The sequence below is a fragment of the Malurus melanocephalus genome, unplaced genomic scaffold (assembly GCF_030028575.1).
Source record: "Malurus melanocephalus ecotype Western Australia unplaced genomic scaffold, MMel_1.1 scaffold_548, whole genome shotgun sequence".
In the NCBI taxonomy this organism is placed as follows: Eukaryota; Metazoa; Chordata; class Aves; order Passeriformes; family Maluridae; genus Malurus; species Malurus melanocephalus.
This window is the reverse complement of record NW_026623780.1, coordinates 275,188-299,917: the sequence shown is the minus strand read 5'-3', so window position 1 is coordinate 299,917 and position 24,730 is coordinate 275,188. Positions and strand designations below refer to the sequence as shown.

Sequence of the window (24,730 nt, the reverse complement as noted above, 5' to 3'; positions counted from 1 at the left end):
TGGCTGAGCCCGGTCCCGGCTCACGGCAGGGCTGGAGCGGCGCTGCGGGCGGGTTGGGTGCGGATCCTGCTCCTTCCAGCAATGCCTGCGGAGGTGCTGTGGGTGAGACGGGCTGGAGGCACCCCCTGCCCCCCCTGCACGCCCCTCGCCTCCCACCCCCCGTCATTAACGCGCGGTCAAATGGCGCTGCCGGGACTCGGAGCTGCATCGCAATCAGCTGCTCTCGGCCGTAATGAGTGTTCAGGCCCTAATTAACCGCTAGCCTCATTTGCATCCGGCCCGCCCCCCTCCCCCTCTGACTGTGCTCTGGCCAGTTCCGGGGAGCTTGGGGATGGGGGTGTGCAGCCGCGGGGACATGGGCAGCTGGGCTGGCAATCTGGGGACACACCAGCGGTGGGGACAACCCCTGGAAACGCTGCTTTGGGGACACACGGCACGGCCGGCGGTGGGTGCAGCCCTCTGGGGACACACAGCAGGGCTGGCTGTGGAGACATCCCTTTGGGGACATACCACAGGAGTGGCAGTAGGGACACATCAGTGGGGATACCCCTTTGAGAGTGGGTGCATACCTTTGGGGGGATGGTGGCAGCAGAGACATCCCCTTGGGGTCACACCAGCAGTGGGGGCAGCCCTTTTGGGACATGGTGGTGGCAGACACATGGTTTTGGGGGGCATGATGTGGTGCTGACTTTGGGGACATCCCTTTGGGGACATGCTGGCAGTGGGAACACCTCTCTGGGAACACAGCAGCTGSGGTTATGTCCGTTTGGGGACAGGTCACAGTGGTGACAGTGGGTGGACATTCTGGCAACAGGGACAACTCCTTGGGGATGTGGTGGCATCAGGGACAGCCCTTTGAGGACACGCCGAGGGCAGATGCATCCCTTTGGGGACATGGCACAGGACTGACACTGGGACGCCCCTTTGGGGGCACTCTGGCTCATCACACTCTCAGGGATGTGGTGGCACCAGGGACATCCCTTTGGGGACACACCAGGRGTGGGGACATGCCTTTGAGGACATGCCGGCATTGGGGACATCCCTTGTGGACCCTCTCTGGGGACAGCAGCCAGTGACAAAGAGCCCACCAGCCCCGCGCCCCCCGCCCGTTCGGGGTGGGGGATGGAGTGTGGGGTTAATGTTCTCCCCCCTATATCCGCAGCCTCGCGCCGCYGCTAGCCCCTAATCCCGCTAATTACAGGGGTATAATTACACTSCTGATCGCTTCGCGCCGTGCTGCGGGCAGGGACGGCAGGGGCAGGCAGGGGACAGACAGAGGCAGGGGGATGTCCTCTTCCATCCTCCCTCCCCCCCGCCATTTGTTTAACTAACACGGCCGTAATTAAAGCGTTTAATTAACCAGCCCGGGCGGGGGTCCCATAAGACCTCTCTAAGCACCCCCCCTTGGATGGGGGGAGCTTTTGAGGGGGTCTGGGGAGGTGGAATCTCCMCGATGCTCGTTAGTCTTGTCTTAACGAAGAGTTGGGGAGCAGGTGGGGTGTCCCCCCACCCCCCGCGAGCTGCGCTCTGGCTCATCAATCACCATCGCCRTTAATTGGGGTCCCGGGGCTTCGGAGACACCGGGGCCGGGGACAGCAAGCTGTGGGAAAAGAGGGGTCCCTGCCCCCCCGAATTCAGCCTCAGTTCCTGGGGGATGACCAGTAACGACTTCGGGAGCGCTCAAAGCCCAGACTTGAGGGGTGCGCGACACCAGGGAGAGGGGGTGCCCGGTCCGAGGAGAGTGTGCTCGGCCCGGGGAGGGTGTGCCCGGCCCGTGGAGGGGGTGACGGCCCGGGGAGGGGGTGCCCGGTCCGAGGAGAGTGTGCTCGGCCCGGGGAGGGGGTGCCCGGCCCGGGGAGGGTGTGCTCGGCCCGGAGTGGGGGACTCAGCTCCAGTACGAGGGGAATGCTCAGCCCCAAGGCTGGGGGTGTTAAACCACACGTTTGGGATGTGCTGCGGCGATGGGAGAGGTGGGAGGGTCCCCGCTCTGAGAGCTCYGCAGGGATCCTGCTCGGATGGGGCCCGCGCCCACCATAGAGCCACRCCCACCCGCCACACCCAGTTACTACGGACACGCCCATTCAGTAACCACGCCCACTATGCGCCCCGCCCTGCGACACAGGCCCCGCCCACACCTTTCCGCCGCTGACCACGCCTCTTTCGGCAGAGCCACACCCCCGTCAGCCACATTCGCCTCCTCTCCATGGCCGCATCCCCTCTGTGGGCGTGTCCGCCATGGCCCCGCCCCCTCTGGCCCCGCCCCTCGCTCTGTGCCCGCCCCCTCAGTGTGTGCCCCGCCCCAGCGCTGCCGGAAGTTCCGCCTCCGGGGCGACGTCACTTCCGCCCGCTCGGTGCGCACCCCCATCATGGCGGCGCCCTGCGGCTCCTCGCAGCTCCCGCCGGCCGAGCCGCCGCTCCGCGTCCCCAAGATGGAGGTGCTGTCGCCGGGCTCKCCGGGCGCGCTCAGCGACGGCAACCCCAGCCTGTCCGACCCCTCCACGCCCAGCGGCGCCTCCCCTCTGGGCGCGGGGCCGGCGGCCGGCGGGGCCGCGCTKGGCACCCGCGGCGGGGCCTCGCCCTCCGTCTCCTTCTCGCCCGGCGGCGCCGCCGCCGCTGCCGCGGCCGCCGCCTGCCGCGGGATGTCCTGGACGCCGGCGGAGACCAACGCGCTGATCGCCGTGTGGGGCAATGAGCGGCTGGTGGAGGCGCGGTACCAGCAGCTGGAGGGTGCGGGCACCGTGTTCGGCAGCAAAGCGCCCGGGCCCGCCATGTACGAGCGCGTCTCCCGCGCCCTGGCCGAGCTGGGCTACGAGCGCACCCCGTCCCAGTGCCGGGAGCGCATCAAGGTACCCCGGCGGGGCGGCGGCGCGGCCCGGGACGGGAGGGTGGGCCGGGGGTCCCCGTGCTCGGCCGCCCTCCCGCGGGTGGGTGAGCTCCGGGGCGGTCTGTGCTCACTCCCCGGAGAGGTGTTCTCCTGAGCATTCCTTGCTCCTGGCTGTGGGCCGTCATGTCCCGGGAGTTTATTCCCTTCAGGGTCTGTCCTGAGCGTCCTTTGGCGCTTGTTGTGGGCATCTTCCTGGCTTAGCCTGTTCTTTGGCCCTGGGTTTGGGGGCACCGTGTCCCCAGGGCTTGGCCTTTTGAGGTCTCCATGCTGCAGTTTTTTGGAGCTTTTTCTGGCTTTGGCAGAAAAGCCGAAGCCCTTGCCCTGGCTGCAGGGTATCCATCTCATTCCCCAGGTCAGCTGCCTGGTTCCTTTGGTGTCTCCTGGGTGCCAGGTCCTCTGGGTTCCTCCTTTACACGTGTAGCCTCCAGCAGCACATTGGGACACAGGCAGTGTGTCCCATGGGTTCAGTTCCTCCCGTGTGGSTGAGCTGTGGCAGCATCCCCTGCTCCTGAATGGGGACAGACACAGCATCCCACTTGTTGGTGTCCCCTCATGGGGACAGCCCCAGCCGGATCCTTCCCCTGGGTTTTTGGGGCACCACATCCCCTGGGTTTCCTTCTTTGGCCTTGAGTGTTGTGGGCACCATGGTTGACTCTGCCCCTCACATGTCCTCCAGCATTTTCTGTCYATGAGGGGCTGGTGCTGGCTGCTCCCTGTAGTCTCCTTGGGAAAATGGGGCTCCCAGCTCCCCCAGTAATGAGGGACAGCTCTGGTCACCCTTGCAGCTCCTGCTGTGGAGTTGTTTTCTAGAATCTGACAGCTTCCCTGGCTCAACAGGAGCATGCTGTRGCTTCACAGACCTYTTCAGTAAYTGATAAACAAYCCCATGGGCTGTATTTTACARTGGGATCTTTCCAGTTCCAYCAYTCCCMGGGAAAAAAGGGCTGGATTTGGTGCCTGGTTTGGGAGCAGTGACTGTGTGCATCCTGCTTTTACAGAGARGAGATATTTGGATGGTGTGGAAATCACTGTGGGGTTTGAGTTTGTAAACGTGAATGATGTTTGGGAGGGTGAATTATACTCTGATCTCCCTCTGGCTCTGATTTCCCCTTTGCTGACCCATTAGGCTCCTGCAGCCTCTTCAAATGCTGCTGGATTGAAAAATGAGCGTGTTGTTATTGCTGGGGCTCAGTGGGCTGGTTGTTTCTCTTTTCCTATTCCCATGCCTTAAATACACCTGTGCTAGCCCAGCTGGGCTGGGCCCATCCAGGTGTGYACACCTGGGCTGCCTTTGATTTGCAAAATCCTTGGAATAAGGGATGCTGCAGCAAGAGGAATGGCTTGGAGCAAGAGATTTTCTCAAAAGAGATTTGATCCCTGTTGATTAGAACAGCTTGTCCCGGAAATAGATACTCAAAACAAACTCACTTTCTATAGAAGTTTTGGGTTCTCAATGCATTTTCCTCATGTCTGTGTGTTTGCTGCTCAGGGATCTTTTTTCCTTGAATACATCCAGATAATCTTGGAGAGGAATGTTGCTGCAGTGTGAGCCCTCTTGGAGTCCCTCATTTTCCAGGGGGTTTCAAGGTGCTTGTTGAACCAGCTCTTCTGCAAAYCTGTGGGCTYTGCCAGAGGCAGATACACAATKGAAAGTTWTCCTGAGGTGATTTGGTTTTGTCCAATGGTTTTGGGCTGTGATRGGAGTCAGTGCAGTGACTGTTCAGGCCCCCAGCCCCAATTTTGGCCCCAGTTTTGGGGGATGCTGAGCAGGTTGTGAGGAGTCATCTCACTGGTAGAAGAGCCCAGAGCTGCTGTTTGGATTTGGACAGTGCTGTTGGATGGAGCTGATTGCCAGAGCACTTTGGTGATTCCCAGCTGAGGGTTGTCCCCTTTCCCCTTCAGGAGTGAGGCTTGAACACGTCTTTGCCTCTGAAATGTTCAGGCTTGGAAGAAACCACCTCTTAAACAGCAGCAAAAGAGCTCAAGGCTGATATTTATCACCAAGAGCAGCTCCTGACAGACCTGTTAGATGTTTCTAGATCATCGTACATGCAGGTGGCTCTGCTTCAACACCATAATGCCCAGTTGGAAGGCAGTTATCCATGTCTCATCCATGTGCAGTCCTGTGCACAGGCTGGCCTCTCCTCAGGCTGTCTGCAGGAGAGGAGTAGTTGAAAGCCCTTGTGTCTGACCCCATACACCCGAGTTTTGCATATCCTGGATCCCCACAGTGAGGATCTCCCACAGTACAGTCACCTGGAGAGACAAAAATGTGGCTTTTCTGAAGTCTTTGGGCTCTCAGTAGGTTTTTTCCTGGCTCTGCTGGGAAATGAGCACCTGTTGAAAGCTGGAAGGTTCCTGGGTGCCAGGAATTCATCTTGTTACAGGGATTATCGAAATAGTTGTGGTAGCTGTTGCCAACCCTAAAATCCCAGTTTTTGTAGGATTCTGGGCAGGATTGGTTGCTTGACTCTTTAATGCTGCACCACAAACAAAAATCACTTTTGGCTGTGAAGGGGATGTGAATGTGGATGGGGCAGAACAGGATTGTTGTGTGCTGCAGGAACAAGAGGAGAGCACAGGCACTTCATAATCCTCCACACTGAAAACAGAGATGGGGAGATGGTGATGAAGGAGCACAWAGCTGTGTTGTTCCATTTATTATCCAAAATGTTCTGTGTTTCCATGATTTTGTAGGAGACAGTAGCATGAGGCTTTGCTGCTGGATAATAAACTGTGCTTTAAACATTCCAGGTTCTTTAAATGCATTTTAGATAAGGACACAGTGCTGCTTTCCTTGGGAACACATGCCTTCCCTGGACACAGCCAAATCTTGAGTCTCAACAGCCAGTTGAGCTGGAAAAGAGCAAGTCTGCTTGTAAGCAAAGGGTTTTCCAGTTGTGTGGTGTGGATGAATTCTCTCTTAATTCAAACAGGGTGTGCAGAAAGGTCCTRCTGCAGATTTTTGCTCATCTCTCACCATCTGCATGTGCTTTTCTGCACATCAGCAGCCGGAACGAGGCTGCTGTCAGTCAGGTTGGAGCTGCTCTGGAAGGGTCTGTTTCAAATTTAGGGGTTCACATGTAACCATTCCATCAGCTTTTCCTTTGCAAAGAATCCTTAAGTCCTACTTAGTGGCTCTGAGGTAGGTGGCTTAAGGAGCTCCACAGTTGGGAGCTGCARGAAGAATGAAACATCTTGATTTCTGCCTATTGCATTCCCAGAAGAGCTGTCTTGTGCACCATAGTGTCCTCATCCTGACAAGTTATGTTGTATCCCTRATCCTTAGTTGTTCAATGACACTCTCTGTTCCTTTCATCCAGCCCTTTCCTATTCCATATGTTCCTGAGCAAGGATTTAGCCTGGTTTGTCTATCCTGAAACTCCTCACCTTCCCACAGCAGCACATGGAGAATTTTTTCATTTTCAGAGCTGGGGTTTTAAGGCAGGTGATGGAGTATTTGGCCAAACCCTTTCCAGCCATGCCAAGATCCTCTGCCCTCCACCAGGCAATGCTGGTTCAACCAGGCAGCAAAAGATTTGCAGGGAATTCAAGCACAGGAAAATTGCTTCGTGCTGTGAAGCTGTTATGTGATGGCCATACAGCTTGCAGATCACATTCCTTAGGATGCATGGAACGTGTTCCAAAGGTTTGCTGGAATTTCATCATTTCATCCTCTTCCAGCCTCCCCAGGTGCCTGCAGTGACAGGGGATGCTCTGGGAAAGCACAGGTGAATTCAGGTGTTGCACATGGAGCTGTGCAAGTCAAGGGGCATTTTCAGGCAGTAAAGACCTGTTTTGTTGTAAAGGAATGTTCTTGAAATAATGGGCTCCAATTGTTTCTTCAATACTGGTTTTTAGGCTTGTTTTTTAAACCCATGGGAAAATTTCTGCTTCTGTTGCTTTCATCAGCATGGAAGGTGGAATCAAAGACTTGTYCTCCTGACAGCACATTGCTCAGTTGGGCTGAGAAATCAGGGCTGATTGTTTCAGGGCTGGAAATCCTCTGGCTGTGGGTGCAGCTGGAGAGCCTTTCCCCAGCACAGACAAATCCCTTCTTAGAAGTTGCTGTTACAACTAATTCGGGGGCATTTTTAATACATCATTTCTTCAGCTACTGCAGAAATGTGAGTTCTGCTTTTATTTTGCCTTTCCCAGAGTTGATGCCAACCCATTGAGTCAAAGAGAAGCAGCTCCAACATCTTAACTCCTGACTGCAGGAATTCCCAAGTAGCACTGCCAGTCCAGTTCTGCTGTTGTTGATTTTCCTGTATGTAGCGACCACCTGCTCCCCTCAGATGGGTTTTTGGAGGTTTTGGCTGGGTTGTGGTTGTCCACAAACTAATTTATTTTTCAGAGGGAGAATAAGTACCTTGAAGATGCTGGTTCAGTGCTCAGAAAGAGCATAGGCAGAAGGAGTAGATGGGAGCGCCACAAACCCACATGAAATGGGAAGGGATGGAAAATTACACCTGATTGTCAGCTGTTGGTATTTCCTGCTTTAAGCAGCACTAATGTAGTGATGGCAGGGTTTGTTTGTAAGAGGACTGTGGTTTTAGCTGCTTTGCAATGTAAACAATCTGTTTGTAAATCTTGCATGGAGYTGTTTTTAAGGCAGGAAAAGCTTCTTCAACAAAGCTGTCTCGGAAGCAATGCTTGCTTTGATCTTGTGTGACCTGCTGGACATTACAGGATTTCAGCCAGAATTCATCCTTGGGTCCAATAACCTGGAGTGGCTTCACTCAAATCTCAATTGTAATTCCCAGATCTCAAATGATGGAGCATTGATGCATTTCATAGCAACCAGCCAACCATCCACCTCCAAAGCAACTCTGCCTTTGATTTGAGCTGACAAGAAAGATGGAGAGAGACTTTCTACAAGGGCCTGGAGTGGCAGAGCAAGTGGGAATGTCTTCCCAGTGACAGAGCGGGGCTGGATTGGATATTAGGAATAAATTCTTTAATGTGGGGGTGGTAAAGCCTTGGCACAGGTTGCTCGGAGAAGCTGTTGGCGTCCCATCCCTGGAAGTGTCCAGGGTCAGGCTGGACAAGGCTTGGAGCAGCCTGGAATAGTGGAAGGTRTCCCTGCCCAYRGCAGSAGKGTTGGAACAAGATGATCTTTAAGGTCRCTTCCAACCCAATTCCATGATTCTGGGTTTCTGTTTCTTTTGAATGTGATTTATCTTTATTCTGAGTTTATCTYGGTCCCATCTTCCCATCCCAGTAGCTCCCTGGGCTGTGGTGTGTGCAGGTGTTCAAGTTATCTCTCTTTCTTTGCTTGGCTTCAATTCAGATGTGCCAGATTTTCCAAGCTGGGCTRTTTCTGGCCATTCCTTGATCCTTCCCAGCAGCCCAGCTTCTTGCTGGAGGATCTTGCTCTGGTAGGTAGGARCAACTTTCTGTTGACTTCGATAGCTGGGAAAAATAAATTCTTCAGTGACAGAGCAGATTTATTTGTTTCAATCCTTTGTGGGGCTGTGGCAGAGGAGCATTTTTGGGATACAAGTGTTATGTGGAATGAACGCTCTTGGATTTGCTCTCAGCTGGGGTGTTTGCAGAGCACTGTCATGCAGGACGAGTGTCTTTACAATCCAGTGACATCTGCAACCCTGTTATGTGTCTGTAATATCTGGTCTGATCGTTCTGATGTACCTGGGCCATCCACTGTTTGTTCCATGGGTGCAGAATGATTCCCAGAGGGAGCTGGTAGGTTGTCTTGTTGAGACAGAAACAGTTGATGGTCAGGAAGTTATTGCAGGAGGACAGATTGGCTAAACTTGAGCATTGAATCTCATTCAGGAAGATTGGTGAACATTAAATCCTAGTTTGGGCACACAAAATTTTTTCCTTTAGTGCTCTCTGACTAAGGAGGACGTGGGAAGATGTTAAAAATTCTCCTTATTCTTGCATTCTGCTTCAAGCACTGTCACAGRGGCAGGTTCCTGGTCACCTCCCTCTTGCTGAGTGTGTGAATTTGGGGGCCAAGCAGACAATGCCTTCTGGACTGCTGTGGTCTCACCTATTATCAGCCCTTTCACCGATAGTGGTGAAAATTTGGGTTCAARCCACTTTTGGTATTTCAATTCCAGCTTTCCCCATGGATTTAGAGRTTGATCTCCATGGTAGTGTTTTCTCAGCACAGCTGAAGTGGCATGGACCTTTCTCYAGTGATCACAGGATCACACACTGCTGTGACAGCATTGGATGTCAAGTTTTTTGTGTTCTGAACTACACAAGCMATTTCCCTTGTGGTGCTGCCCATGTTGATGCTTTCTGCTGCTTCACTGAAGCCCATTTTGGAGAGGAATGCTTCCCTCCCATCTGTGGAATGGTTTGTGCTGCTCTTCCTGTGCTGGATGGGCTTGTGGTCTCACTCCATTCATTTGAGAGTGAGGACCAGCAGGGATTTGAGTCTGTGGTCTCTCAAGACTTGCATAGATGTGGCATCTTGAGTACATCTCAAGACTTCTTTTCTTCCAGGCTGATGCAGTTTGGATTTTCCTTAAGAGTCTGGTTTTGTCAATGTTGTAATGATGTTTGTCCTGATCAAAGTAGATGCAGGAAACTTCAAGTTTAATTTTCAGAATGAGCTTGTTTCCAGGGCAAGTTAACCTACTCAGGTGTGGCCTTCATTGCTCCAAAATAAGAAATGTTTGAATAGGGTGTGCCAGGAGCAGGTTGAACCTTACTCARTCATCTCATCCATTTAGGCTGGGTATCAGGAAAACCAGAGGGTGGTTGGGTGCTCACACAAGCTCCCCACAGAATGGTCATGGCCCTGATCCTGCCAGAGCTCCAGGAGCATTAGGGCAACATGCTCAGACACATGGTGAGGTTGTTGGGGTGTCTGTGCAGAGCAAGAGTTGGACTGGATGATCCTTATGGGTCCCTTCCAGCTCGGGATATTCTGGGATTCAGTGATCTCTGCAAACTGAGCTCGGTCTGCAGGACCATCCGCCCCRTCTAAAGTCTGCAAAGTCATTGGCTTGGTGGGTCTGCAGGAGGGTTTTGCTTTCTGCCTTCTCAAGCTCTAACAAGTTCCTATTCTTTTCGTCCAGTGCTGGTTTAAGAAAAACAGAGCATCAAAAGATAGAGGTGCCCAGCCACCAGCCTTTCTGCAGGCAGTGCTGGATCTCCTCTCTGGGGGTCTGGCTCAATTAGCAGCAGATCCCTGGGTAAAGTCTGAGTGTTCTCAGCATTSTGATAGCAGCAGCCAATGCAGCATCTTCCCAGGTAGCTGTTTGGAGCCTGCAGCTCTGTGGGGTCTGTTGTCACACTGCCACATGTCACTGGTTTATGTTACTGGTTTCCTCACCCTGATGGGACACAGCCCGTTAAAYCCTAACTTTGTTCCCTCTGAGCTCCTGGCAAAGTCCTGTCTCATGGGGGCTGACCTCTGCAATTGTCTGTGATGCTTCTGTAAATAATTCTTATCCAGGCAAGAGCTTATTTTTTACTATATTTAATTATGAGTTAGAAATTGGCAGTGGTGGCTGTGATTTGTGTTCAGTTCCAGCWCTCACTAACAAAATCCCGTGTCTGCCCTGCCTGACTGACATCCCTACCTRTGTCTGCCAGGGTGACTTTGTTTCTCCATTGTCCAAAGAGAGCTCTGGTGGTTTTTATCTCAATCAAGACAATCACCTTGTCTRTATTTACCTCCCCACCCTTCTCCCCTCAGGACATTCCCATCACTTTGCTTCTGTAGTGGAGCCAAATCCTTCAGGAAGTCCTTATACATTCAGGTACATTGGGGTACAACTGAGGCCTTGCCTTTTGGTGCAGAGAGTAATTCCCTGTGACAGCCAGTGTGTTCCCGTGCTGTGTCCCCAGTGCTGTCCCCCAGATGTGCAGCCCAGCTGTGGGGCTGCAGCCTTGGCAGACTGGGCTGTGCCAGCTCCTGGGGCCCACGCTGAGCTCTCGGGGGCCTGTGTGAGCTCAGGGCTCTGGTGTCCTGCAGAGGAGCATTCTGATCTGGTTCCTCATGCTGGAGACACATGGATGTCATCAGCCGCTTTCCTGCAGTGCTGCGTGGCTCTCCCAGGAGTTTGAGCTGCTGCTCCTCTCCATTTCTTTTGGATAACCCACAGAAATGGGGTTGAGGCAATACCCCGTGTAAGCCTCGTGTTCCCCTGCCTTGCACAAAGCTTTTAACCTACAAGTTTATGAGCTGGAGCTATTGCAGAAAGTTGTTTCCATCTGCTCCCAGGAACTTGAGAACGGGGACTTCAGGACCTTTCACTGTCCCTTACAACCACTCCAGGCTTCAAAAGCTGTTTCTTTTGTCCCAGTGTAGTTTYATCTTGTGTTGCCTGTGAGTATCCTGGCATGATGAGCGAGGGAGCTGTTTGACTCTGCTGTTCTTAATGTGGGATATAAAGCTGAGAGCTCCTCTCCATTAAATAAAAGAGCGTCTTTGAAGCTGAGTGTTGTGCTAAGAGCATGCTGCTCTGGGACAGCAGGACTGCTTTAGGCTGCTATCAATTAATCAACTTAAATAGATGAATGTGGACACAGCCATAGGCCACCAAACTGCTCTGCAGAGCCCGTAGCTTCTGCCTGAGTAAGAGCATGTCTCAGAGCAGGGATCTGGAATTCCCTGTGTTGGACCACTGCAGGTTATATATAAAAAGCTTGCTGTGGTCTGGTTCTCCCTCATTTTATTTTTTTGCTGGAAGGAGGACCATRTCTGCAGCCTTCCTAAAGTTGCTCCCTAAGGTTTTTCTCATCCTCATTCTGCAGTTCCTGCAGAGCTCCAGGTTCTTCGGTGGCTTCACTTGTAGAGATGAGGACTCGTGAGTTAGAAATGGTGAGAAAATCCACATTGAGCTTTGTGACTGTCTCCTCCCTTTGGTTTTCCTAATTATAAATTAAGTGGGGATAATATGTGTTCGTGTTGCAGGCAGTGTTGCAGAACAATAAGCAAAATCCTCGGTCTCTTCCAGTCTGAGCAGTCACTGGGCAGTGATCAGGTCTGTTTTCAGTTCCTTGTCCTACATTTCCTGCTTTCTGTATCTGTATCAATATATGTATGTGCACTTCAGGAGCGACGGAGCAGGAGTTGAGCTGGACCTCGGGAGGAGTAGAGGAGGTGCGTAAGAAAAAAGCGGATCTTAGATCTCGGAGATCAGAATAACCTGGTGAGAGAAAGGTTAAGGATTATAAAATGTCCAGGTTTCCTGAGGTCAGAGCAATTAGTTAGGTCTTACCGGGCTCTCTGAAGAAGAGAAGCCTGTGGACTCACACGAAACAAGGCTGACTCATGGTATTTGGAGGGAGCAGCATGAGAAGTTGTAGGGACTGCACGTTGGAGGCACTGGGGAGGACCTCCAAGAAGAAAGAGCTGGCAGGAATCTTGGCTCTCCAGCACACAAGACAAAGGAGCCACCAGCTGCTTGGCCACAGCCCTTCTGGTGCTTTGGAAAGCCCTGAATTTGAGATTATCTCCCTCAAATTTAAGGTTATCTGGTTCCAGAAGTGGAGGTAACACAGCCAGGTGAGCATCTGGGCAGTACCACTGAAAGAACCTTGACCTTACAGAGTAATGAGCTGWATCAATGAACACTATTGCTCATTTRTTTTCCTCCACCTTCCTGTGTTGCTCCCTTTAGTTTTTCTACCAGTCTGCATTGACTTGCTGCTAAATTATTTTGATAGTGAAATAAACCAGCTTGCATCCTGACTGAAATAATTAATTACTACTAGGCTACAACCCAGTGTGGGATCCTCCATGACCCCATGGGTGGGGAGAGGTGTTGGAAGCACATGCTGAAAATAGAGTGTGAAAATAAAGTGGCTGTGGGTGTCGGGCATTSCCAGAGGCCTTGGCCAAGAGTAGGGATGCTTTGGAAACAGTTTGTTTCACTTGAAGGCTGCTAATAAATTCAGCTGGAGGCTCTAAATCCATTATTAATTCCGATGGATAAGCTGGGGCAGATACAAGAACTGGGATTTGGGAGATACATTTTTTTAAAATTTCACTTGGGTGGACTTTAGAAAGAGTCTGGGAGTGAAATGACTTTGCCCTTATCATTCAGTAAGATTTGAGCAGAAAGGAGAGAAATTGTGCTGAGAAAACTGAATTCTAACAACCAAATGTGGCTATATCCCAGCCTGAGGGAGCCCTCTTTGCACCAGCAAATACCAACAGGTTTCTAGGCTGGGTTTTGGCTCTAGGTTGCCATAGCTGGTTGTTTTCCACCCTGCTCACAGACAGAAACTTTAAATGTGCTGSTGTCCATCCAGAGAGGATCTGCCTGTTTATCCTGAAGTAGTTGTGGCAAAAATGGGAAGGGTTCCACCTTAAACTGTGGAGTAAGTGGTGCCTGTTGCTGCCTGTGTGTTTATATGGGTTATTTTTTTATTTTGTGTTATATTCCTGTGTTTTTGTTTAAAACAGCAGGGTAATACTGACTTGCTGCTTAGCGGTTTTGCTTCTGCCCCCAGGGCTCTGAATCTCAGGAGGAAACTGGTTAGAAATGTATCCCTTTGCTGCTGATGCTGTTAAACCAGTGTGTGAGGAGCATTAGGTAGGTTCCAGCTTTCTGGAGTTTTAAAAGTTCCTTTCTTTGGGGGGAAAAACAGGTAACTTTTGTAATGATGTGTCCATTACAGTCCTCCTGCAGAAAACAAGGTAACAGGACTAGCTCTTCCCAAATTAATGMCTCTCTTGAATTCCAGAGGCAGCTATGCCATTCGAGTTAGAACCTCAGAAATCTGATAAATTTAATTTTAAAAAAAGTTAATGTTTTCTAGTACTTTACCAATCCAAAATAAAAGTAATGTCCAGCAAACCTGGGGCACATCATTGTCTTTAAAATTAGAGCAGTGGTAGAATTAAAACCACATTGAGGGTTGTGTAGAAAGCTTTAGGGTTTTTTTTTAGTTATCGTTTGCTCCAGATTAGGGGGAAAACATGAATGGAACTATGTAGGTTTATACAGCAGCAATGAGGCTTAGCCATTGGTGTGGGGTGTCAAAGGGATCACCAAAAGTGGATGAGGCTTTGGCATCTGTGGGGGAGGTTTTGCCCCAGCTTTGTTTGAGAGGCTGCTCAGATGGAGCCACCTCAGTGCTGTTACTTACTTGATGCTTGATGTCAAAGTCTGGGGACTGGGAGCATTATTGATTTGACCTCTTTTAAATTTCAGCAGCTTCACAAGAGACAGAGTGAGTTAGTAAGGAATGCAAAAATATGTAAGTAATATATATTTTCCTAGCTGAATAGCTTAGGCATATCCATTTTTGTACCTTGTGTCTTCTTACCAGAGTAAGGAAGGTTGGACTATCTTTGCTTTGGGGGAAATCTTTCTCTTTTCCTTTCTCTCTCTTCCCTGCTTTCCCCTCTCCAAGCTGTGGGCACAACACCAGCTCTGCTTTTTTCTCCTCGTAGTAGGTGTACATTTTCCTGGCTGATTGGTGTCTCTGACTAGGGGGCTCTTTTGGTATTTTGATTTTATTTTTTTTCCCTGCATCCATAGCAGATCCAGGGATTTTTTGTTTTTTATTTTTTTTTTTAAAGTGGGAAAGAGAATAAGTCACCCGAGTTAAATCTGAGGAATTTGTAGCTGCTRCACAACTTGTCCTGTGTCATAGATGTTAACGCTAAGCGGGAATGTCGGATATATATGATGCTTCCTGGTGGGTGTAGATTAATTTGGGAGCATTGCTCATGAACGTGGGGCAAATATGACCAGCAGAAATAACCCCCAAAACCCTAAACTCTGCCTGGGTGGCTGTGTGTGAGTGCCTGTGTGCTCAGCCAGCYCCACACCCCCTGAGTGAGCATCTTTTCTCTCTCAGACGCTCCGCAGGTGCTACAGCCGCGTCAAGGAGCACGGCGTGGGGAAGAGGAAAAGCAGCTACACCTTTGAACAGCTGGAGCAGGTGTTTGGGCAGGGAGGATGGGACTCCCAGCCCTGCCAGCCCGTCCTCATCAACAGCAGTGGTTTGTACCAGGAGCTGGAGTCGGATGGCAGTACCATGGAGGAATACTCTCAGGAGGATTGGGGAAACCACAGTCAGGATCTGCACTGCTACCAGACTGGCGAGCAGGAGCTGGGTAAGGAATCCCATCTGGGGCATCTCCATCTGTGGGTTTCACCTGTGCTTGGAGCTGTCTCACACACACATAACCTCAGTACCAGTGTTCAGGGCAGAATGTGCTCACAGCACATCCTTTGGGAGAAAAGGGACAGAAATTCCTCAATTAATCAAAAGCACACCATGGTTCTGGAAGTACTTTAGGATCAGGACTGGAGTTTGAAGAGTTTGGCAGAAGGAGAGAAGGGCTGTGTGGCCAGAAACAGTGGAGGTGACACCTTYCCTTCTCAGTCTCTGTCTCTCCTTCCACTCTCAGTTTTGCTTTCTCTCATGGGGTTTGGGAGATATTTTCCCCTTTCAGTGGTACCTGGGTGTTGCCATTCAAACCATTTGCTTAAATTGTGAACAGGACTTCAACCWACTGCTGGCTACACCAACAACTGTAAAAAATGTTGCTCTTGCCCTGGTATATATTGGTATTAAACATGTCAGTATGTTTATATCCAGAGATGTGGTCTATTTTAAATGGAGAAATAGCAAGCAAGCTCATGCTTGAGGTTTGAGACCTGAATCAAACTCCTCCACATGCTTCTCTTACCTGAATTATTGCTGTCTTTGCCTAAAAGTTAATATTTMAATTAATTTGGAGGTTTAATTGTTGCTTGTGGCTTCTTGAACTTYGTTAAACAGAGCAGGATATCACATTCCTGATAACATGCACAGTTCAGTCTGAGCAGTTCTGGGATGAAGTGGGTTTCTTCAGGCATATTTCTCTCAAGCTACTGCTCCTATGRGTGTGTATTCCTCCCTTGCCTGAGCAGGGTTTTTTTCACAGCAAACTTYAAGTTGATCAGATCCAATGGAGATGCAGGTGAAGAAGGTGAATGGGATAAAGGCTTTTTTCCCCATTTGTAGGATGAAAGAGGGAGAGGAGATGCAGTCAGGTATCTGTACACATCTGTGTTTGGGGGACTGGTGAGTCAGGATGCTTTGAAAGAGCCTGAGATCGCAGTTTAATGTTAAAATTTGCAAGTTGGCTGTTAACGGCATTCCAGTTCCTCAGACTCCTTCCCTGGGGGATTTAAAAGTCAGAAATATGTGGGAGAGAACCAGTGGGGAGAAGAAAACGTTACAAAACGTATGTAAATGATGGCTAATTCTGTCTGGTATGGCTTGTTKTGGTGAGTCAAGCTGGGATCTCCTGGTTTGTCACCAGTCTCGGGGACGTTTGCGTGCGCTCGGGCTGACGATGCCCTTCACACTCAAAAGTTGTGAGCAAAGCACTTGGCACACAACATCCAAATGGAACACAGATGCAGCAGTTCTGCTGCTGCTTCCTCTTGAAGCGTGCCATTGAAAGCAGAAYTGCTTTTTCTTGTTTGTTTTCTTGAAACAATGCAGTTAGCAATTCCGTGATGTGTGATTTAATAGCAGGGATTGGAGCTTTGTCTTTGAAAGGTTTTACACTTGCAGGGRGAGATTCAGATCTTAACTGACCACATCTCTTCCAAGTTAAAGAAAAACCCAGTCAWTTACAGAGGATGTAGGAGCTGGAGCTGTCTCGTGCAGAACTCCAGCAGACTGCCTGGCTTAGGAAGCAATTCAGATTTATTTTTTATTTAATTTCAGCCTCTTTTTTTTTTTTTTTTTTTTTTTTGAGCCTAAGAACATTATTTGAAATATAATTATGTGTTGGAATTTTACCTTTCAGATGAAATGCCTACCACGAAAAGAACATTAAAGATAAAACAGGAATCTTCAGAAGACACGCAGTAAGTAATTTATGAATGTTTTACCCTGGAATGTATTTCCCTGGGGATGTTGTGCAGGAGGGGAGGATATTTGAAACTTCTGTTTATAATTATAAATACATTGTGCAAGCCTATTCATACAGTTGAATCTGCTTTATGCATTATTCCCATTACCTCAGAGCAGCTGAAAAACTTCACAACTCCGTTTCTCCTTGGCTTTGCCATTCACCAAGCAAAACGAGACTTACTGCATGGATGGAGGACTTAAACCACAGATAAAATCCACAGGAAAATCTCCCTTCCTCAGTGGGAAGCCATGCCAAAGCTTGGAAGTCTATTACTTTAATTTTTATAACTTTGCAGACCTTGCCTGTAACCTTTTGGCTGGGTTGAATCTTAACAACCACTGGAGCCTTTTGAATGCTTTGAGCATGCGAATCTCCCTCGCCTCTCCAACAATAACACAGAGCATTCCCAAAAATGAAAGGAATTGTGCTGTATTTACCCTGTCCAGGGCTACTTTTTAGGGGTGGTTGTGGTTCTGCCTGCAGTGGAAATTTTCCATGGCATTTAGACTCAGAAAAACTTCAGGGTGGTTCCACAGCAGAGCTCCCACAGCAGTGGGTTGTGGTGTCACCTGGGGATTTCCTTGGAAATTTCCTTGGAAAAGGAGCTGCTGTAGGGTAGGAGGTCACCAGCACTGGGAACAGCAACAGAACATCCCTGATGAGTCATGGAACAGGCTTTGTAGTGTAACTGGGTGAAAAAAAAGCCCTCCAAAAAATTTAAAATAAATATAAATAAGGGAAAATAAAATAATTTTGTAAAGTAAAATTAAAATAATTTTAAAATAAAATAACTTGAGAAATAACTTGAGAAAGTAAATTACTTGAGAAAATAACTTGAGAAAATAACTTGATAAACAAAAATAAGTTGATAAAATAAAAACATTTCTAAAATAAAAATAATTAACAAGAAGCTTCCATGGCAGTGGTGTAGCTGCATCAGACTCCTCGCTTCAGGTGGATATTCACATGGCAAGAAGCAACTTTTTCTTCACATGGAGCAAATTCAGTTTAACATCTCATGGACAACCTGGAGAAAAATAACTTTTTTTCAGTATAAACGTTCTTACTGCCTCTTGGAACAATTTCTTGGTGCTRTTCTGGGGTAATTTTACCTTTAAGGAGCTGCCTAGCAAATAATCCTGAATTTTCTGAGGTGGAGGCTTGGACCACCTGCATCTTCTCTTCCAAGTTTTGATCTGTACATGAACAGCTGAATTAGATTATGGTAAATGAGACCTTTCAGAGTTTTATGTTCATTTTTTCCCCTCAAATTCCCTTTGAAACTCACTGGAGTCTCTGAACTCTGGGGCATTTTGTGAAGCATGCCAGTGATAAACTCATCCTACGTGCAGAGTGGAAGCACAGAGCATTTTCCTACACACAGATTTGCTGAAAGCTGCTTTTCCCTTTATCTTTGAGGAAAAGGAACTCGTAAACTCTGACTCAGTAGGTTAAAAGCAGTCAGAAGGAGCATGGCTGATACAAAGATAAGCTGRGTATTTATTTATTATCTTAACAAAATAGAATTGCATCTAAAAGCCACTGTAGATAAATGGTTGCCAAACTCTTTCACCTCTTGGCACAGCATTTTCAGATGCAGATAGCCTAGTTCACAGTTGGGTTCATCTGCCTTCTTGGTCAAGTGCAGATTTTCAAGCAGAAATTGTCTCCATGAGTCGTTCACATTCTGGTGCAACTTGTGGTGTGCTTTTGGACACAGAGACCCAGAATTCTAGAATGGTTTGAGTTGGAAGGGTCCTTAAAAGCTCATCTCATTCCCATCCCTGCCATGGACAGGGACACCTTCCGCTGTCCCAGGGTGCTCCAAGCTCCATCCAGCCTGGCCTTGGACATTTCTGCCCCTGTGCCCCACTCAGGGGAGACTCCACCTGCAGAGCTGCCCCAGCTCAGGGGTCTCAGCCCAGGAAGGACTTGGAACTGCTGGAGAGAGTCCAGAGGAGGCCACGGAGATGATCCAAGGGCTGGAGCCCCTCTGCTCTGGAGTCAGACTGGGAGAGCTGGGGGTGCTCACCTGGAGAAGGGAAGGCTTCAGGGAGAGCTCAGAGCCCCTTCCAGGGCCTAAAGGGGCTCTAGGAGAGCTGGAGAGGGACTGGGGACAAGGGATGGAGGGACAGGACACAGAGAATGGGGTCACACTGCCAGAGGGCAGGGATGGATGGGATATTGGGAAGGAATTGTTCCTGTGAGGGTGGGAGGCCCTGGCACAGGGTGCCCAGAGAAGCTGTGGCTGTCCCTGGATCGCTGGACTGCCCAAGGCCAGGCTGGACATTGGGGCTTGGAGCAGCCTGGGACAGTGGMAGGTGTCCCTGCCTGTGGCAGGGGATGGAACTGGTTGAGCTTTTAAGGTCCCTTTCAGGCCAAAGTGTTCTGCGAGTCTGTGATATTCCCACCGTTATTTCTGGCAGAACAGGAAGCACAGGCAGTAGGTAACCTGTGTCCATGTCCCRTCCTCCATCAGGATGCTCCCTCCCCGTGTCGGCTCTGCTGCTGCCTGCCCTTGGCTGCTTGGCTGCTTGCCCTTGGTCTCCAAATAAACTGTTTTGAAAAGTGAAATACTACTTGGAGACTTTGAGAAGTGGTTTGATTCACTGCCGGTGTTGGGAAGGGGAGCTAGAGAAAGCCTGTGGATCTTCACTGAAAGCAGCTGCTCTGGGCCCTTTGAAGTCTGCTTGGTTTGGAAACAGCGCCTTAGAACAAATTCGCGCCTACTCTTGTCTCAAGTCTTTCCTCATTTGAATTGCAAAAGCTTCCAAGGAGGAAGAAATGAAGATTGAAGATCGCAGATTCCTGCAGAGAGGTGATGGTTTGAGGATGGGGGAGAATCCCAGCTCTAGAGCACCTTCTGCAAGCTGAAGAGTGAGATTGTCCTGAGACACAGGGCAGGTTAAACCCCCTACTCAGCTCCCATTTTCCTCTTGAAGAATGAATCATATTAACTATTAATAAAGCTAATAGATAAGTGTGTATTTAGTAAATAATTTTGAATAGTTGAATGAATGAAAATTGAATTTTACATTCATAAATTATTAAATAATACTAATTTTTACTGCYTATGATACCTCTGCTTGGCCAAGTCATTGAGATCCTGGGTAGAGCCTGGGAATGCAAAGCTCAGCCAAGTCATCATGTCCTGGCATTAGCGAGAGGATGCTAAACCTGAAAAGCAAAACTCCTTAAAATTYGCCATTCCCTGTTTTCCTTTGTGCTGGAAGTGGTGGGATCCCTGTGGAAAGCCCTTCTCTGTCTGCTGCTGAAGCTCTCCTCTCTTGCAGTGATTCCCATTCCCTGCAGGAGCAGTCAGTGACTAATGCAGCCAAGCTTGGGCTCCGGATTGTGCTGAGCTAAAGCGAGCAGAGTATTTATAGTGCACTTAATAAAGGTGGGGGCTCTGCTTTCAGTTCCTCGCTCTGTTCCTCGGCTGTTGAATGAAAACCTGCCCACGCCGTGCTCTCCTGTCTTTGCCTTGGGAAGGGAATATCTGGAGCTCAGCTCCGTCAGGAGCCGGGCGTGTGTGCAGTGCAGAGACACCGCGCTGTGCTCCAGCACTGCCCTGTCCCCTTGTCTGTCCTGTCCCCTTGTGCCCACAAGGTGAACTTGCACGTCCAAAAGCCTCAAAAAGACATTTTCCAAGCATGGCAAAGCATCAGGGAAGCTTTGAATCAGTATTGCCACAATGTTCAGGTGTCAGTGGAAATGGATTTGGGGTAAACACATGTTCTTCTTGCCCTGCATTTCTCTCTGTTGCTGCTGGACAGTGGAACTGACTCCTCACGAATGATTTGCAGTAAGAAACAGGACTTTGATGCTGATGGAAGCAATGTTTTTAAGAACTCCTGGCCCAGACAGGGCTCTGCTTGTCCAGCCAGTCCCTCCTCAGTACTCTAGAAACTTGATTACACTCCAATCGTGGTGGAAATGCGTTTCCCAAAGTACCTTTTAAGGTCTTTTCAGSGATCTTGTGGTATGGTTGGTGCTGCAGGACAGGTGAGATAGATGAGGTGGTGATGGATGTGGTCCTGGTGTCACCAAGAGGAGGGAGCTGTCCCAGCCTGGATGCCCAGAAACATCCTGGGGGCTTGGGTGAGGTTTGCAGATGGTGTGTGCCAACCATTGCATGAAAAACCAGAGCTCTGTGTTGTGAGCCCAGGGCCCTCAGCCTGCTCCAGAGGTGCTCCAGCACCTACAGGACAACCAGCAGTTGGAGCACCTCCCCAGAATCGCGTGCATTGTAGTTCGACCTGTCAAAGCAGCTTTTTTGGGTGAAAAGCTCTGAGGTSGGGCCTCTCCAGCACCCCAATGGCTGTGCAGCTCCCAGTCCAGTTTTTTTGAACCCCTCAGTACATTAGGATGTTAAAAGACCTGCTYCCCATRTAGATTTATTGGGCAGGAATGCATYGGCCAGAKTCAGCCTTGGCTGTGGGGTGRAGACTYAGAGGTCTTCACATCCCTCACCAGTCTGAYACTGGACTCCATTGGGAAGCTTTGGGAAAGGCTGGTTTTAGGGAGTTTAAGTGATCTTGAGGAACCTGCAGGAGGAGGGAAGTTTGTGTGTGCCCACAGCAGAAAACTGGGTCACCTGGTACAGTGTGCCCTCCTGGTGGGGTGTGGAAGGGGGAAGAATCCTCTTGGGAGTGCARTGACCTCCCAGTTCAKCYTTCCAGACRTTGCACARTGGATAAAAGGAAAGAGAATTGCAYGGAAAGATCTTTTACATCCCATTTGTTGGACCAAGAGAGGATTTTTCGTTAGCAAACGAGTTGCAATATCTTCCTACAGCTTTGATTGTAGGACAATAACTCCCCAAATTAGGAGTTYTCCCTACCGGCTAATTACACCCTAACAGTCTCATTTATCCTGGAGGAAGCTGTTCCAGCTCACTGCAGGTGCACAGGGATGCTCTCTCCTGATGTAAACTCTTCTCTGAAACCTCGCTGCTGGCAGAGAAAACAGTTCTTTGGGAGTGTGGGGATTTCTTCATTGCTTATCTGGAGGGATTCCCTCTGTCCATCCCACGGTATCCAGGGTGTGTCTGGGAGCGTCTTCTGCCCCAGGRGATCGGTCACTTGAGCTGTGTTTCCACCCTAGCACTGGGACAGAGCCTGTCAGAGTGGGTTTGTGCTCTCATTGGGGTTTTTCCAATTACAGTCCTGTTTGCTGACATTAATTTTGGGATAACAGTGAGGTAGAAGCGTTTTGAGTGGCAGTYGTGAGTTTGGGATGCAGCACATGGGCGAGAGGGTGATGGAAGCCCAGGGTTGTAAAGAATGACCCAGTAGCTGGCTGTATTGGTAGTATTTATTCAGCAGTGCTGGATATATGCTTCCTTGGAGTTTCTTTGATATCAGGTGGAGTTTGGGTTGGGTTTGTTTTGGTTTTGCCAAGATTAATTTAAATAATTCTTCATCAGGGGGTTGTTATAACCCATAAACTGCCCCAGCAATGTAGTAAGAAAAATCAGGCGAGAAAGCTGATTGGGATTAATGTTTTCTGAAGGTTGGTGCATTTGCTGGGAAAGATTTCATCTCTGATGCCTTTATCCTTTTCTCCCTGTTTCTTAATTTCYAGGAAGCGCGACGTCATGCAGAACATTATGCAAATCTTGGAGTCGGTCCAGTTGAAGTGGGAGCTGTTTCAGAGCTGGACGGACTTCTCCAGGCTCCACCTTTCTAACAAACTGGCCATTTTCGGCATCGGGTACAACACCCGCTGGAAGGAGGATATCCGTTACCACTACGCAGAGATCAGCTCCCAGGTGCCCCTTGGCAAGCGGCTCCGGGAATATTTCAACTCAGAAAAACCCGAGGGTCGGGTGATCATGACCCGAGTACAGAAAATGAACTGGAAAAACGTTTATTACAAATTCCTGGAGATCACCATCAGCGAAGCCAGATGCTTGGAGCTGCACATGGAGATCGACTGGATTCCCATCGCTCACTCCAAGCCCACCGGAGGGAACGTGGTGCAGTATTTATTACCAGGAGGGATCCCAAAAAGCCCTGGCCTGTACGCCATTGGATATGAGGAGTGCCACGAGAAACTCCCGTCCCCACTGGCCGAGCACCGGGCACCCGACCCCGGCAATGAGACTCCAGGGGAGCTMGAGGTCCCCTCGCCACAGGCCTCCCTTCGGGTGGATATGGAATCCGCCCGGATTATCTACTGTTACCTCGGCATCGCCGAGGTTCGGACTCTCCAGCAGTGCCTGTTTTTACACTTCCAGGCAAACACCAAAACCTTCAGCAAAGATTGGGTYGGGATCAACGCCTTTTTATCTCAGAACTGCGTCGTAGAGCCCGGTGTCTCGCCCAAATCCATCTACATCAAATTTGTGGAAGTGGAGAGGGATTTTCTGTCTGCCGGCTCTTTGGTAGAGTGCCTGGAAAAAGCCATCGGGTACCCCTTAAAATTTAACAACTGAGTCTCGTCCTTCATAAGGATCAGGGCTTCCTGCCCCATTTTCCATCTCACTCGGATCCTGTCCGTTCACATCCGGGCACGTTGGACATTCCCGCCTGGAATCGCGTTTTGGGGTGCGCGGAGGCCGCGGGCGCTTCCCCCGCGCCGGGCCCGGCTCTGTGGGCTCTGTGGCCGGARCGGCCGCTTGCCCGGCGGAGCGGCGTGGCGAGGAGGAGCGCCCGGCCGTGAGACGACTGTCGGTACATTCCACACGGGACAAGCTCGTACACGCGGCGTTTTCATACACAAACTGAGGGTTTGGTCTTTCCTTTATTCCACGGTGTCTCATTTGGACGCATCCGTCTCTAAGTGTTACTATGGATCTGACTCAATAAGCAATAGATAACGGCGAGGGAAACCCCGACTCCCGGCCCGGGGACTGTTTTTCAAAGCCACCCTTAGATATCTTGTATATAATTTAGAACTTCACTTTTTTCACCATTGAGTGTTCTCCTCTCTCCGAACAGTGTTGCCTGCAAAGACTTTGGGTTCCGTGATGTATTCCACATCCTTAGTAGCGTTGCCATGTCTGCTTTTATTTTATTTTATTTTATTTTTTTAAYGTTAAAATAATTCCTGGCCTTTTTATTTTTTCTTTGGTTTTTCTCTTTATGTTTTCTCTATTTTTCTCTTTTCTGGTCTTTTTTTATCATTATTTTTCCCTTCTTTTTCTCTTATTTCTCTCGTCTTTTATTTTTCTTTTTTTTTGTATTTCTCCTTTTCCTTTTTTGATCTTTTTTATCTTGTTTTAAAATTTCTTTATAATTTTTTTCTTTTTCTTTTGCTTCTTTTAATTCTGTTTTTTTAATTATTTTTATTTCCACTTTTAACCATTTTTTGTCTTTTTTTTTCTCCTTTTCTGTTTCTCTTTTTTTTTTGTTTTTCTTTTTCAAATCGAGTTCCAAAACTCTCTGTGAGAATAACCTGGCAGCTGGGAAAACCGATGATAATTTTTATTTGTTTCGTTTGTCGACCCATTGCTTATGGATACAATCAAAGCTGTGAGAAGGGGACGGTGGGGAGGGGGAGGGAGCGGGAGGGGGGTGGGGGAGGACGCATTTATGCCTTTGCAGCGTGTTCCTGCTCCGGCCCGGGGCCGAGCCGCCGGGGCCGGTGGGTTTTATTTCCTGGAGCTCATCCATCGGTGACGTTGTGACATACGATGAATGTGTCGGTCCTAATAAAATCAAACAAACACGTACGGGCTTCCACACGTCCTTCTGCTTCTCTGGAGGGATTTGGGGAGTGGCTCAGCTTTTCCCTGKGGATATTCCCATCAGGGCTTTATTTCTGGAGGTTTTTTTATGTGGGGTGAGCATGGCCAGAGCTGGTTGCTTTCCCTGCCCAGAATCCTTGAGAAAGTTAGGATCACTGCCTGTCTGAAAGTTGGAATCGCCTTTGGATGTGTCTGAGCCCTGCTATGGTGGAGTGAGGAAGGGGAGGAGGTCACCGATGGGTCACCAACCCGCCCTCCCCACCCCCAGTGTCCAAAACACATGGAATTACTC

The 24,730-nt window shown here is 49.4% G+C and overlaps 1 protein-coding gene across 7 annotated transcripts; it reads left to right on the top strand.

The window, feature by feature from the left end:
- The first annotated feature begins 2,355 nt into the window (after positions 1 to 2,355).
- On the top strand, positions 2,356 to 24,081 carry MSANTD2 (Myb/SANT DNA binding domain containing 2). Of its 7 annotated transcripts, none has more exons than XM_057382041.1 (5): positions 10,792 to 11,693; positions 11,787 to 14,080; positions 14,687 to 14,945; positions 16,638 to 16,698; positions 22,332 to 24,079. In XM_057382041.1, the coding sequence occupies exons 2-5, from the start codon at positions 14,069 to 14,071 to the stop codon at positions 23,182 to 23,184; spliced, it is 1,185 nt and encodes a 394-aa protein (XP_057238024.1). In that variant the 5' UTR covers positions 10,792 to 11,693; positions 11,787 to 14,068; the 3' UTR covers positions 23,185 to 24,079. The 7 variants fall into 7 exon arrangements, with proteins under 7 accessions (XP_057238021.1, XP_057238027.1, XP_057238024.1 ...); XM_057382042.1 differs by having other exon boundaries at positions 10,792 to 11,856; positions 13,331 to 14,080; XM_057382043.1 differs by having other exon boundaries at positions 10,792 to 13,413; positions 14,038 to 14,080.
- The last annotated feature ends 649 nt before the right edge of the window (positions 24,082 to 24,730 follow it).